Genomic DNA, 14,791 nt, shown 5'->3' with positions numbered 1-14,791 from the left:
CTCTGCCACTCCCTTGCCACCACCTCCTACTTTTAGACATTCCCCAATCATTAATAAATCCTTTAGCGCCTCAGTCACGGTCTTCAGCCCCATCCTAGTTACCACCATCACTCTGGGAGCCACCCCCCACCCCCAGCCTGACTTGTTCAGAACCCATGTGGAAGTCTTCTCTTTCCCAACAACCTCTGCCAGTTATTCCCACCAGCGCCCCTCCCCTCCCCTTCACCATTAGAAACTGTTCCTTTAAATCCCTAATTCCACCATTCCCACCCTGCCCACACCTTCTACCTTCCAATTCTCCATGAGGTATCTCCTGGATGTCTCTCAGCTACTTCCCACACCAAATGACAGAAACAGTGGAGTCAAAAGTACTACGATGATTTTCAATCCTTTAATGACATTCGTTGACAACAGAACCTGGCTTCCTCAGCTAGGTGACTTTCAGCTTGGGCTGCTCATACGATTCTTGCCAGGCTCTGGGACTCAGGCTTCAGCCTCTTCTGGATCCGCGCTTTTGGTCAAACAGAGTGAAGGCTGCATCACTACCGTGCGGCTCTCCATTGCCATTGGCTGCCCCCTGCGCCGGATGCTGGATGGTCGACACACTTTCGTTGTTGGCTTCCATGCCCACCATCTCCACGATGTAGTCCGTCAGCGTGTCAAGCATGACCATAACCAAGTCATCTGTGCGTGAACTTTGATCCTGATTCGGGTGATTGTTTTGAAGAAGGCGATCCACGTAGGACAAAGGAGATTGCCACTCCGCTGTTATAAGATGGTCTGGAGTCTTGGAGGAGTTCTCAGGGCTTTGATTTTGTGACATGGTTTCTGAATTTGACTCAATCAGCCCTTCTTAACTCACTAGCTTGACTAGGTTTCTGAAGACACCAGCGCTCAGCTCCGCCTTTTATATCCCTGCTCTCTAGCCCCTCATTGGTCAGGGAGCCCTTTGTGACATCCTAGATTTGGGGTTGCCATAGGTGTCCACTGTGACCTCATCAGACCTCAGCCTAGAAATGTCCCTAACAGGAACCTGTAACACTTGTGATTGACCCCTCATTTTTGAGGGAACTGTCATTTTCTGCTTGACTTTAACATTGTAGAAATAAATGTGTTTCAATGGAAAACTTTTCCCATCTTAAGGACACAACTCCACACTATCTGATTCTAACCTTACATTGTCTTCAAGGTCCTTTACAACCTTTGATTAGCTGTAGGTTACTGATAAACATGTACACTGTCTTGTCTAATAGAGATTAAATCGTCCCCCTGTGATGATGTCATGAAACCAGTTTTACATCCATTTATACATTCATTGAAATATTCTTGATTAATAAATATTCCCATATCTAAATTTGTTTTCTCTTTTCAACCAGTTAGAACACCTTGCCATTCCCTCATTGAGAAAACTGATTCTTTTAACATATGTTCATTTTATATCTGTATGAATGTCTTGGATTTTTACACCATTTGAAAATATATTTTACTCATTTTGGAAGTCACAATGAGATTCTCAGTAGATTCATCTGTCAGAATCAGGTAGACGTTGTTGTCTGATTTTTAAGAATCATTTTAAGCCCAGATGTGCTTTTTTTCTTGGTTGTTCTAGGTGAAGCCAAAGCACCAAGATATGTTTGTTTATTTATTTATTATTTATTTATTTATTATCATTTTCATTTTCCTCTCTACTAATATTGTATATGCTTTGTTTTTGGTTCTTTTATAGTTGATCACAATTATAAATATGTCTATTCCAAAAGAGAGAATGTAGAAGGAAGAAAGGAGTCTCTGACGTAAGCAATTTCAATATTCAAGCACACAAACCTTCATAGCTTCAAGGCCTGGGAATAATCATTGGTGAGGTGAGGCTCTTCCCTTTGATCCTATGACTTCACCTGGCTTCACAGCTCTGCCCTTAATATTCTGCACTCAGAATCATCTTTCGTTTTGAATTGAGCACATGTTTGCAGCTGAGTAGTTTATCAGTGCGTTTTCTGCTTGTCAACACCTGGAAGTACCACAACCTTCTATCAATTCATCCTCTGTCTATTCTTTCAGTTAAAAATGACATTGTTCCTGTTGATTTAACATATGCAAAAATTCTGTAGTCTCCTGTGTATGTCATGGGGATTCATGTCCTTAGACAAGAAGCTCCTTCCCAGATCCCTCTTGGAAAATCTCATCTTTATTTGTTGATTCTGCTAAGATAGCTAGGGATATCCATGATTCATATCCCATATTGCGTCAAAAAGCCCTCTGAATACTCTGAACTTTTGATTCCTCAGCTGTACTAGCACATGGATAACTAGCTACATCCTTGATTTTATCTCCATGGGACACTTTCCTGACAGTGAATCCTCTCATTTTAATGTCTTTAAGAATCTGGATACGCTGAGAATTTCTTTTATCTTCATGTATTGGTTCTTTTTTGCTTAATAGTTCTTCCCTCAATTTATGTATTCCCTTTAATATTTTGCTCTTAATAGCAAGAAAAAGCAATGTCATGCCTTCAACACTTACCTTGGGAATCTGTTCAGGTACATGTTCATTGTTACAATTCACCTATGATTTCTGTCCTTATATAATAAGAATCCCCTTCCTCCAGTTTCCAATATTTTCCCTTTAAATCTTCACAAACAACACCTGATATTCATGTGTCTACCAATAGCTTGTTTTTGATTAGGTATTCTCTAAGTCTTAGAGTCTAAGACAATATAGGCCTTCTCAGCTGTGCTCCTCACTTTCTTTTCTAAATTAATCTTTATTATTGAAAGTATTAAAGATGTCCCTTTTTTCCCATTTACCCTCTCCACCCTGCACCTACTCTTCCCGGGCATTCACCAAACTATTGTCTATGTCCATGGGCTATGTATAAATGCATATACATTATGCATTGTGTGCCTCCATCAGCCAGTCCTCTAACTGCCCACTTCCCTCTCCTTACCAGGAACAGACCTGTTGGGTGTCTGTTCCCCAATTAATCTCTTCCAACCCACCCACCTACCCACCCACTCTACTCCCTTTTCCCTCTGAGATTTCTCAGTCTGTTCCATGCTTCTATGTCTCTGGATCTATTTTGTTTATCAGTTTATTTTATTCATTAGATTCCACATATGAGTGAGATCATGTGATACTTATCTTTCTCTGGCAGGATTATTTTGCTTAGCATAACACTCTCCAGGTCCCTCCATGCTGTCTCAAATGGTAAGAGATACTTATTTTATAGTAAGAGATCCTTCTTTTATGCAGCTGCACAGTTTTCCATTGTATAAATGTGCTATAGCTTTTTTTTTTATCACTCATATGGTGATGGGCACTTAGGCTGTTTCCATCTTAGCTATTGTAAGTTACACTGCTATGGACATAGTGGTGCATTTATTCTTTCTGATTGGTATTTAGGGTTTCTTAGGATATATTCCTAGAAGTGAAATCACTGGGACCCATGACTACTCTATTTAACAAGGCTATCATTCAAAATAGAAGGTGAAATAAAAATGGAATCCCTTCCTTTTGAGCTCTCATCAGTAGCACTTTAAAGATGCATAGTTCTACTAACTGTTCAAGGTAATCTAGAATTTATTTTTATTATGCTCCCCCAAATTATTCTAGCCTATAGCCATTATCCAATTCCAAAGACACTTCCATATTTTTAGATATCTGTTATGGCAGCAATCTACTTCCTGGGATCAAAACCTGCATTAGATTCCTATGGCTTTGCTACAAATTGGGTGGCTTAAAACAACACATATTTAAAAAAAAAAAAAATATATATATATATATATATATATATATATATATATATATTTTATTGATTTTGTACAGAGAGGAAGAGAGAGGGATAGAGAGTTAGAAACATCGATGAGAGAGAGTCATCAATCAGCTGCCTCTTGCACACCCCCTACTGGGGATATGCCTGCAACCAAGGTACATGCCCTTGACTGGAATCGAACCCGGGACCTTTCAGTCCCCAAGCCGACGCTCTATCCATTGAGCCAAACCGGTTTCGGCAACAACACATATTTAGTATTAGACAGCTCTGGAGACAAGAAGTCCAAGTTCGTTTCACTGGGCTGAAAACAAGTTCCCAACCAGGCCCCATTCTTTCTGGAGGTTCTAGAGGAGAGTCAGTTTCCTAGCCTTTTCCAGCTCCCAGAGCTGCATTCCTTGTCTGTGCCCAACTCCTTCAGCATCACAGCCAACATTATGGAATCTTGCTTCAGTGGTCAAATTTCCTTTTCTGTGTCACATTTATTTCTGCCCCTTCCCTTCCCTTCCCTTCCCTCCCCTCCCCTCCCCTCCCCTTTCCTTCCCTTCCCTTCCCTTCCCTTCCCTTCCCTTCCCTTCCCTTCCCTTCCCTTCCCTTCCCTTCCCTTCCCTTCCCTTCCCTTCCCTTCCCTTCCCTTCCCTTCCCTTCCTTCCCTCCCTCCCTCCCTCCCTCCTTCCTTCCTCTCTCTCTCTCTCTCTCTCTCTCTCTCTCTCTCTCTCTCTCTCTCTCTCTCTCTATCTCTCTCTCTCTTTCTTTCTTCCTTTCTACTCCAGAGGATATGTTTCCATTGATGATTTTGTAGTTGTTTTTAGGTTTTATTTATTTATTTAATTGATTAAATTTTATTGGTCAACATATAGGTTTAATGTATGTATTTCTAAATAACAAAATCTGTATATAGCACAATGTGTCCACCAAAGTCAAGTCTTCTCCTGTCATCTCATATTTGGACTCCCTTCTCCCCTCATCCTACGGCAACCACCACACTGCTTTTGTGTTCATAAGTTTCAGTTTTATATCCCACATATGAATGAAATTGTATGGTTCTTAGCTTTTTCTGTCTGACTTATTTCACTTAGCATAATGCTCTCAAGGTCCATCCATGTTGTTATAAATAGCATCTACTGACTTTTAGAGAGAGTGGAAGAGAGAGGGAAAGACAGAGAGAGACATTGATGTGAGAGAAATACATTGATTAATTGCCTCCTGCATGAGCCTCAACCAGGGCCAGGGCCGGGGAAGAGCCTGCAGCTGAGGTACATGCCCTTGACTGGAATCAAACGTGGGACCCTTTGGGCCACAAGCCCACACTTTATCCACTGAGGCAAACTGGCTAGAGCTATCTCTACCTATCCTATATAATAAAAGGCTAATATGCAAATAAACTGAATGGCAGAACAACCAAACAACCAGTTGCTATGTCATGTGCTGACCACTAGGGGTGGGGTGCGGAACATGGTGTGGGAGGGCAGCAGGTGGCAGAGCACAGAACACGGCAGCATCAGCTGTGGTGGGATGGTGGGCCAGGTGAACAGACCAAGGCTGTGTGCTAGTCACTGTAATCCGAGCAAAGCCTTTGGTGGTTACTGAGAGTTCTTTGCTCCCGCATGCCCTGGTCTCACCTGGTGGTTGCACCCACTGCTGGTGATGAAGCTGCCACTCACACCTGGTGCTGCTGCCCAGCACCAGCCATGATCGCTTGGTGCTGTCAGCAGGTGTCAGCAGCAGCTGCAGGCCCCAATCGCCCCTCAGGGCTTCTCCACCTCCTCCTGCTCCTGAGGGGCAATTGGGGCTGGCAGCTGCCTTTCACACTCACTGCTGGTGATGGCCCCGCTTGCGCCTGCAGCCAGCTCTGGAGCCACCATTCATACCTTCAGCTGGCACTGGAGCTGCTGCTGCTTGTACCTGCTGCCAATGCCCAGCTCTGGTCCTGATCACTTGACACTGTCAGCAGGTACAAGAGGCAGCTGCAGGCCCCAATTGCCCTTGAGGGCTTTTCCACCTCTCCCTGTTCCTGAAGGGCGAGCAGGGAAGCAGTCACTACTCACATCCACTGATGACACTGGCCCCACTCACACCAGTTGTTGGTGCCGGCCCTGATCACTCTACACTGTCAGCAGATGCGAGCGGGGCCAGTGATGTCAGCACATAGGAGTGGTGGCAGTGGGAGGAGGGCTGCTGGCAGACAGGGGTGCAGGGACTGTGGCTGGAGGGGCTAGGTAGGTGCATGGAGAATGGGCCAAGACCCAACCCTATGACCACCACAGCCTCACAGCCCACAGCTTCTTTCAAGGTCCATGAATTTCATGCACCGGGTCTTTAGTTTCTTATAAGGGCATAGGGTCTTGCTCTTAGGCTATATCTGATAATACAGAATAATCTCTCTCCTCAAGACCCTTAATTTAATCTTATATGTAAATTCTAATGTGACATATAAGGTAACATTAACAGGTTCAGGGGACTTGGGTTTGGTTATCTTTGGAGGCCATTATTAAGCTACCATAGGAGGTATCCTCAAGAGACCCTAATAGGTAAGTGAGGAATTTAAACAGGAAAGGGAAAGAAGAAAACAAAGTTTTCATTATTGATCAGTTTAATAGCACTGAAAAACTTTAGAAAACACACTTGCCAGGGAAAGATAATGCCCTGGAATTCTGGAGTATCATGTTATTGGTCAGAATGGGTTCTGGCAGCCTGATAAAAGCCCTCATAAAAAGAAATTCAGGTACTGACATTTGAAACACAGACCAATATGCACATAAATGGTACAAGCTGTGGGGTATGAGGGGACAATGACAGATTCTTCTACACTAAGAAATCCTATATAATAAAAGGTTAATATGCAAATTGAATGGACAATGGAATGACTGGTTATTATGACATGCACTGACCATCAGGGGCAGATGCTTAAGCAGGAGCTGCCTCCTGGTGGTCAATGTGCTCCCACAGGGGGAGTGCTGATCAACTATATAGAAGCTGGGCTCTCCTGCCTTCACTGCAGTTGGACATCTCTCAAGGGCTCCCAGACTGAGAGGGTGCAGGCCAGGCTTAGAGAACCCCCCCCCCCCAAGTGCACGAATTTCATGCACCAGGCCTCTAGTGTTCTTATGCTTTCCTTACAAAGTAGTTTTCTTCCTCCTTAGCTCTTGCCTGCTCTTCTTTCGTTTAACAAATGTTTATTATGCAGCTAGCTTGATATGAAGTCTGGAGTTAGATGCAAGATATTTAATGTTAAACAAAATAGACATTATCTCATCCTTATGGAACATCCAATCTAGTGGGAGAAACAGATGTTAAACAAATGCTAAAATAAGTAGTTCCAAACTCATGCATGGTCTAAAGCAGAGTTGTTCAACCTTAGCACTGTTGACATTTTGGACTGGATAATTCTTTGTTGTTAGGAAGGAAGGTTGTCTGGCATAGGATTTTTAGTAATATTCTTGGTCTCTACCCACTAGATGAAAAGAGTACCCTCCAGTTGAGATGCCAAAAAGTATCTCAAGATATTGTCAAATGTCCCCTAGAGGGTAAATTTATATTTGACTGAGAAGCACATTATATTTAAAGAATATATATTAAAAATCAGTTTTTTTAAGATACAATGAGGAGATCTAACTTAGATGAAGTAATCTAGGAATGTCCTCTGGGAGAAAAACATTGAAATTGCGAACAGGCACAAGCCTAGGAAATGAGGCACAGAAGTGTTGAGAGAAAGAACATTCCAGAAAGATGGCATGGGCAAATCTCTGAAATGGTAAAGTATTTGGTAAGACTGAACATGCGTGCAAGAAGTGGGTGGGGTGTTTGACATTGTATTTATCTAAGAACAATGAAGAATCTGGACTTTTTCAATAGACTTCTTGGTGCCTGGATCCATCTTTTAAATCTGGATAAATTTATATATACCGTGTTTCCCCGAAAATAAGACATCCTCTGAAAATAAGACCTATTTACAGGTTTCCTTCTGAGTGAAATATAAGGCATCTCCCCGAAAATAAGCCCCCACCCCAGGCTAAACATGAGAGATTTGGTCCACTGATTCTGAAAGAAATGGAGTCACAAGAAATTCAGCAGGAAATTCAGGAATTGGATTGTTATGATGATGTTCTAGAAGATGATGACATGATTGTCATTGAATAAATGAATAAATTCTTGATACTGTAGGATTCACAGTTTGTCTGATTTGTGTTGACAACTACCATACTACCGTACCGTATACCATATACAGGTAATAAATTTTCTTTATTTTCATTTAACAATAAATGTGTACCATATTCTTCTTCATGGAAAAATGAGACATCCCCTGAAAATAAGACCTAGTGCATCTTTGGGAGCAAAAATTAATATAAGACACTGCCTTATTTTCAGGGAAACAGGATATATATATATATATATATATTAGTGGCCTAGTGCCTGAAATTCTTACACAGGGGGATGTTCTTCAGCCCAGCCTGCATCCTCTCCAATCTGGGACCCTTGGGGGATGTACGACTGCCAGTTTAGGCCCTATGCAGCAGTCAGACATCTCTCTTGCAATCTGGTACCTTTGACTCCTAACCACTCACCTGCCTGCTTGCCTGATCGCCCATAACCACTTTGCCTGCTGACCTTCTCTCCCCCAACTGTCCCCCCCCCCCCCCTTGCCAGCCTGCTAAATCCCAACTGCCCCCCACTTGCTGGCCTGCTTGCCCCCAACTGCCTTACCTGCTGGCCTGATAACCACCAACCGCCCCCCTTGACAGTGTGCTTGCCCCTATCTATCTCTGTATGGCTTTGTCCTGAAGATCTTTGGGAAGGTCTCCTGGTCTAATTAGCATATTATCTTTTTAATAGTATCTATATACTAGAGGTCCGATGCATGAAATTTGTGCACTGGAAGGAGGTTTCTTAGCCCAGTCTGCCCCTTCTCATAGTCCAAGAGCTCTCAGGGGATGGCCTACTGATGGGCTTAGGCCTCCCTCTACTGGAGGTAATCGGCCAATCAGGAAAAGGCACTGCTCCTATCACTCCCTTACTGCTGCTGCCTCTGGCCTCCCTCTGTGGAAGGCAACCCTGTTATCCGGGGAAGGTGACATCCACATCACACTTCTGCTGCTGCCACTGCCAATCGTGAGGCTGCCTGAGCCTCTGCTATCGCAGCCACAGTAGCTTGCTTGAGCCTCAGCCTTCACAGCAGCCAGCCCTGGGCAAATGGCAGTGGCCATTGACCACAAGCTTCCCTATGCTTAACTAATCGGGTGCGCTCATCCAGTGATAGGCAGACTGCACTTTCCAGTGTTCTGGCTGCAGGGGAAAGTGCAGGTCTCCCTCTGGCCCTGGGTCATTGTGTCCAGCTGTTAGAAGAAATTCCCTACATTGGTTGCCCAGACAGCTAGAGGCCTTCACAGATTCCCAACCCTGAACCAAGGGGCATTGAGGGGCAATGGAGGAGTCCTGGGAGATTGAGGAACCAAAGAAAGGAGGTGCCTTTCTCAGAATCACTGGCCCACAGTGCTGGAGGCTAAGGAGAGGCCTGGCTGGGCCAGGAGTGCTTAGCTGTAGAGTTAAGACTTTCCCTCACATGCCTTCCCTACTGAACTGACCCTCGCCCTCACCTGGCTTCACTGCTGGTCTTTCCCCCCCCTCACCTGGGTTTGCTGCTGATCTTTCCCTTGCTCACCTGATTTCATTGCTGGTCTTTGCCTCGTTCAACTGCGTTCTCTGCTGTCTTTCCCTTGCCCTCACATGGCTTCACTTCTGGTTTTTCACCCCATCACGTCTTCACTGATGATATTTCCTGGTCCTCACCTGTCTTCCCTGCTGATCTTTCCCTTGCCCACCTGGCTTCGCTGCTGGTCTTTCTCTTGCTCAACTGCCATGTCTGCTAGTCTTTCCTTTCTCAACTAGCTTTGTTGCTGGGGTTTCCCTTGCACTTACCTGCCTTCACTGCCAGTCTTTCCTTAATCCTCACCTGCCTTTGCTGCTGGTCTTTCTCTTGCCCTCACATGGCTTCACTTCTGGTCTTTCCAGCCCAAACCTGGCTTTACTACTGGGCTTTCCCTCACCCTCAGCTGCCTTCCCTGCTGGTGTTTCCCTTGTCACCACCTGCCCTTGCTGCTTGTCTTTCCCTTGCCCTCCCCTGCCTTCACTGCTGGTCTTTCCCTGGCTCACCTGCCTTCGCTCCTGGTCTTTCCCTGCCCTCAACTGTTTTCATTGTTGGTCTTTCCCTTGCTCACCTGGCTTCACTGCTGGTCTTTTTCTGGCCCTCTCCTGCTTTAGTTGCTGTTCTTTCCCTCACCCTCACCTGCCTTCGCTTCTGGTCTTTCCCTGGCCCTCTTCTGTCTTCCGTGCTGCTCTTTCCCTTGCTCACCTGGCTTCCCTACTGGCCTTTCCCTTGATCACATGCCTTTGCTGCTGGTATTTCTTTCGCCCCCACCTGCCTTCTCTGCTAATCTTTCCCTTGCCCTCACATGGCTTCACTTTTGTCTTTCAACCCATCATCTGGCTTCACTGCTGGTCTTTCCCTCACTCACCTGTCTTTGCTGCTAGACTTTCCCTTGTTCACCTGTCTTTGCTTCTGGTCTTTACCTTGCCATCACCTTCCTTTGTTGCTGGTCTTTGCCTCACCCTATTCTGCCTTGCTGTTGGGCTGTCCCTCACTCCCCTGCATTTGCTATTGGTGCTGAGGTTTCCTAGCAGAGCGACTCTGCTGCCACTTGGCAGAAGGAACCTCTGTTCCTTCTGGGCAAGTAGCATCAGCAATAAGAATCACTTCCAGCTGCCACTGACATGTGGTGAGTCCAGGCCGCCCTCCATTTGCCAGCCATGGGCAAATAACAGCAACCATTGGGAATGCTTGCAGGTGCTTCCGCCACTTGTGAGGCGTATAGGCAGCCTTTCACCAGGCTCCCCCACGCTCCACCCATGTACCCAGATCTGCTTACCCAGGGGTGGCCCTGAGTAAGCAGCAGCTGCCATCATGTCCTCAATACTGCAAGTCCCCACCCCCATTCCTGATGCTACAAGTTTTCGCCCACCCGTGCTGGTTGTTACTGTGAAGGCATCCCAGCCAATTTGCTTATTACCTGGTTTATTAGTATACTAGAGGCCTAGTGCACGAAATTTGTGCATGGGGTAGTTGGGTGTCCCTCAGCCCAGCCTGCACCCTCTTCAATCTGGGACATCTCGAGGGAGGTTAAACTGCCCGTTTAGACCCCATTTCATTGGGATCAGATCTAAAAGAACAGTTGGACATCCCTCTCACAATCCAGGACTGCTGGCTCCCAACTTCTCGCCTGCCTGCCTTCCTGATTGCCCCTAACCGCTTCTGCTTGCCAGCCTGATCACCCTCTAACTACTCCCATGCCAGCCTGATTGATGTCTAACTGCTCCCCTGCCAGCCTGTTTGCCCCCAACTTCCCTCCTCTGCCAGCCTGGTCACCCCTAACTGCCCTCCCCTGTAGGGTTGATCACCTCTAATTGCCCTCCCTTGCAGACCTGGACCCTCTCAACTGCCCTCCATTGAAAACCTGGTCTTCTCAACTGCCTTCACTTTCAGGCCTGGTGCCTCCCAACTTCCCTCCCTGCTGGCCATCTTGTGGTGGCCATCTTGTGTCCATATGGGGGCAGGATTTTTGACCACATGGGGGCAGTTAGCTGTGTGTTGGAGTGATGTTCAATCTGCATATTACTCTTTTATTAGATAGGATAGAGGCCTGGTGCATGGGTGAGGGCCAGCTGGTTTGCCCTGAAGGGTGTCCTGGATCAGGGTGGGGTTTCCCTTGGGGTGTGGAGTGGCCTGGGTGAGGGGCCTGTGGTGGTGTGCAGGCTGGTCATGCCCCCTGGTGACCCAAGAGGAGGCCCTGGTATCTGGGATTTATTTACCTTCTACAATTGAAACTTAGTAGCCTGGAGCGGAGGCCTAGGCCTGCCAGGGTGTGTGGAAAGCTTGGCTTCCATTGCCTGGGAAATCCAAGTCTCTCTCAGCTTCTCTCTGTGGCTGTAGCCATCTTGGCTGGGGTTAATTTACATACTCACTCTGATTGGCTGGTGGGCATGGCTGGTGGGCGTGGCTTGAGCAGAGTGATTATTAATTTGCATATTACTTTTTTATAAGGTAGGATATGTCCTATCTAATAGAGAGGAAATATACTAATTGACTCTCATGCCTTCACAAAATGGTGGCACCCACAGCCAATAAGGAGGGAATATGCTAACTGACTGACCCTCCCTCAAAAATGGTGGTGCCCACAGACAATAACGATGGAATATGCTAATTGACTGCCACGCCCTCAAAGATGGTGGAACCCACAGATAAAGGATGGTGGCTCCCAGTTCCCTCAGTTTTCCTGGGGTGGCAGGTGCACAGCAAGGCCACTTCATGCACCTGCCTCTGGTGTCCCCCAGTCCCTTCATCTCCCCAGCCACCCAGGGTTGGCCTGAGGCACAGGCAAGCCTTGGATGGTGAATGCCCAGCCAACCCCCGAGGTGCAGGGAAACCACAGATGTTAGCTCCTCAGCCGCCAAGGCCAGCCTGATGTACCGATGTACCGGCAAGCCTTTGATTGCAGCTTCTCAGCTTTCCAAGGCTGCCTGAGGGTCAGGTAACCAGGGCCATCCAAAGCTTGTGCTTCAGGCAGGGGCAGCAGCAGATGTGTAATGCGGTATCACCTTTCCCTGATTGCTGGGTCGCCTCCCACCCCTGAAGGCTCTAGGACTGTGAAAATGGGTAGGCCAGGCTGAGGGACACCCCCCACCCCCAGTGCATGATTGCACTGGCCTCTAGTGTGTGTGTGTGTGTGTGTATTTTGTTGTTGTTGTTTTTTTTTTTTTTTTTATTAACCAATGAAAATTGTTCTGAGAGTGCAAGGAGGTGCAGGTTGAACAGTCGTATTATTGTGTGATAGATTGTTTAGAGAAGTTCCAATTATGCCATTCTCTGAATTTACTCTGAATATCCACATTTTTAAACTTTTAAAAAATTTAATAAGCATTTATTCAGTCTACTACGTTGTATATTTTCCCATATTCTGTAGAACTATGTATTTTAATTTTTTTTGTAACCACAGTTTACACTTAATACCATTTCACACCAGTTTCAGCTGTACAGCAAAGTGGTCAGAAAACCCTGCACTCTACAGATTGGTCCCATCTAGTCCCATACCCAGTTATTTCTACATTACTGACTCTATTCCCTATGCTGCAGCTTTTTATCTGCTCATCAATGATCAATAGTACTTTTCAAACTGAACTCACTAACAGAAAAGTAAGTGCAAAAATGGATGGGAATGAATAAACAAATTCTGATGTATTTATGCAATTGAGTACAACTCTCCAATAAAAAGCAACAGCAGAGTGATATGTGTGTCAACATGGATTAGTTTCAAACATTTCATGCTTGTGAAGAAAGTAGAGTATATACTCTTTGACTGCATTTATAGAAAGTTGTAAAAATATAAGCAAAACTAACCCCTGGTAATAGAAATCAGAAGAGAGGTAGGTTGCCTATGGAGTGGGTGATTGATTGAGAAGGGTCATAAAGAAACTTATTTCAGAGGATATAAAATCTAACACATTTTTTTAAAAGTAAAAAAAGTAAAAAATGGCTAAGAAAGGAATCCATTTACCAATGTCCTTCTAATCATAACAGAAATGCAAGTAACCTGGGATTAAGGTCAAATTCATAATTTGATTCAAAGATACACAATGGTAGTCATTTACATACTTCAGCAATTGTTTCACATTTACTTATAATTTGACTTATTTTGCATTTTGTCACTAGAACAGACATGAAAAAGGAAGCTCATATCTAGAGGATTCATGATGTGCCTAAAAAATGTTTGGCCCTATTCTACATTGGACTATACTTTCAACAACTTGAATGAATTAAAATAATATTAATAACTAGAAGCCCAGTGCACAAAATTCATGTATTGGGGGGAGTCCCCTCAGCCCGGATTGTGAGAGGGTGTAGGCCTGGCCAAGGGACCCCATTGGTGCACGATCAGTGCTAGGAAGGTACACCAGGGGTTGGCCAGCTGGGGAGGGACTGCAGGAGGGCTCCAGGGCATGTCCGGCCTGTCTTAGTCCTGATCAGCTGGACTCAGCAGCAAACTAACCTACCAGTCAGAGAACCTACCTCCTGGTGGTCAGTGCACATAATAGTGACTGGTCAACCAGTCAACTATCTGCCTCCTGGTTGTCAGTGCACATCATAGCAAGCAGTTGAGTGACCTTGGAATATCATTAACATATTACGTTTTGATTGGTTGAGCGGACAACCAGGTGACTGGACACTTAGCATATTAGGCTTTTGTTATATAGGATAGGATGTTATGTTGTAATGTTTCTTTGGTCATTAGTAATTGTAATTTAATTTATAAAATAGAAGTCTTTCTCAAGCAATGACATGAAACTTTGCAAGTATTCACAGAAAACATGCATTTTCTATACAAAGTAATTATAATTTTAAAAGGGGACATATGTAATACTTTCAGTAAAAAAGATTAAAAACAAACCAACAAACAAAATGACAATTTTGAAATCAGCCATTTTGAACAAAAACCCCTCATGTATTATGCTCTTTATCGTAATACTTGGGCTTATTTTTCAAATCTTTCCTTGTATTATTTATCAAATATTTTCTGCTGGTTAAATTTTCAAGCCACCAGTTCTTGGCAAATAATGCTAAGTGATTACCCTAAATGGAAATAATAATATAAACCGTATCATAAAAATTCTTTGTTGAAATCTAATTGGCAACCACCTGCATGTAAAAGAAATTAAAATCCACAATGATTTTCTCAAAACTGGAAGGTTTATAATTTTAACTTGGCTATTGATATAGCATGCTATGGTTCTCTTTCTTTGTGTTCTAAATCTGTATTGTTGTTTTTTGGTTTTTTTTTTTTTTTTTTTTTTTTTTTTACAACTCGTAGTTTATTCTCTTTTTCAAGTCACACTGATAAATAAAGTACACAATAAGATCTGGAAGTTTCCCATAATATTGGTTATCACAGAGCCTGAAGTGGACAGTGTCATTGGCAT

At 44.4% G+C, this 14,791-nt stretch overlaps 1 protein-coding gene across 1 annotated transcript; it reads right to left on the bottom strand.

The window, feature by feature from the left end:
• Positions 1-490: 490 nt before the first annotated feature.
• On the bottom strand, positions 491-823 carry LOC118719907 (huntingtin-interacting protein M). Its single transcript, XM_036439776.1, has one exon. The coding sequence runs from the start codon at positions 821-823 to the stop codon at positions 491-493; it is 333 nt and encodes a 110-aa protein (XP_036295669.1).
• Between the last annotated feature and the right edge of the window lie 13,968 nt (positions 824-14,791).

The sequence above is a fragment of the Pipistrellus kuhlii genome, unplaced genomic scaffold (genome assembly GCF_014108245.1).
Source record: "Pipistrellus kuhlii isolate mPipKuh1 unplaced genomic scaffold, mPipKuh1.p scaffold_m20_p_16, whole genome shotgun sequence".
NCBI lineage: Eukaryota > Metazoa > Chordata > Mammalia > Chiroptera > Vespertilionidae > Pipistrellus > Pipistrellus kuhlii.
The sequence above is the reverse complement of the archived record's forward strand: the minus strand, read 5'-3'. Positions and strand labels throughout refer to the sequence as shown.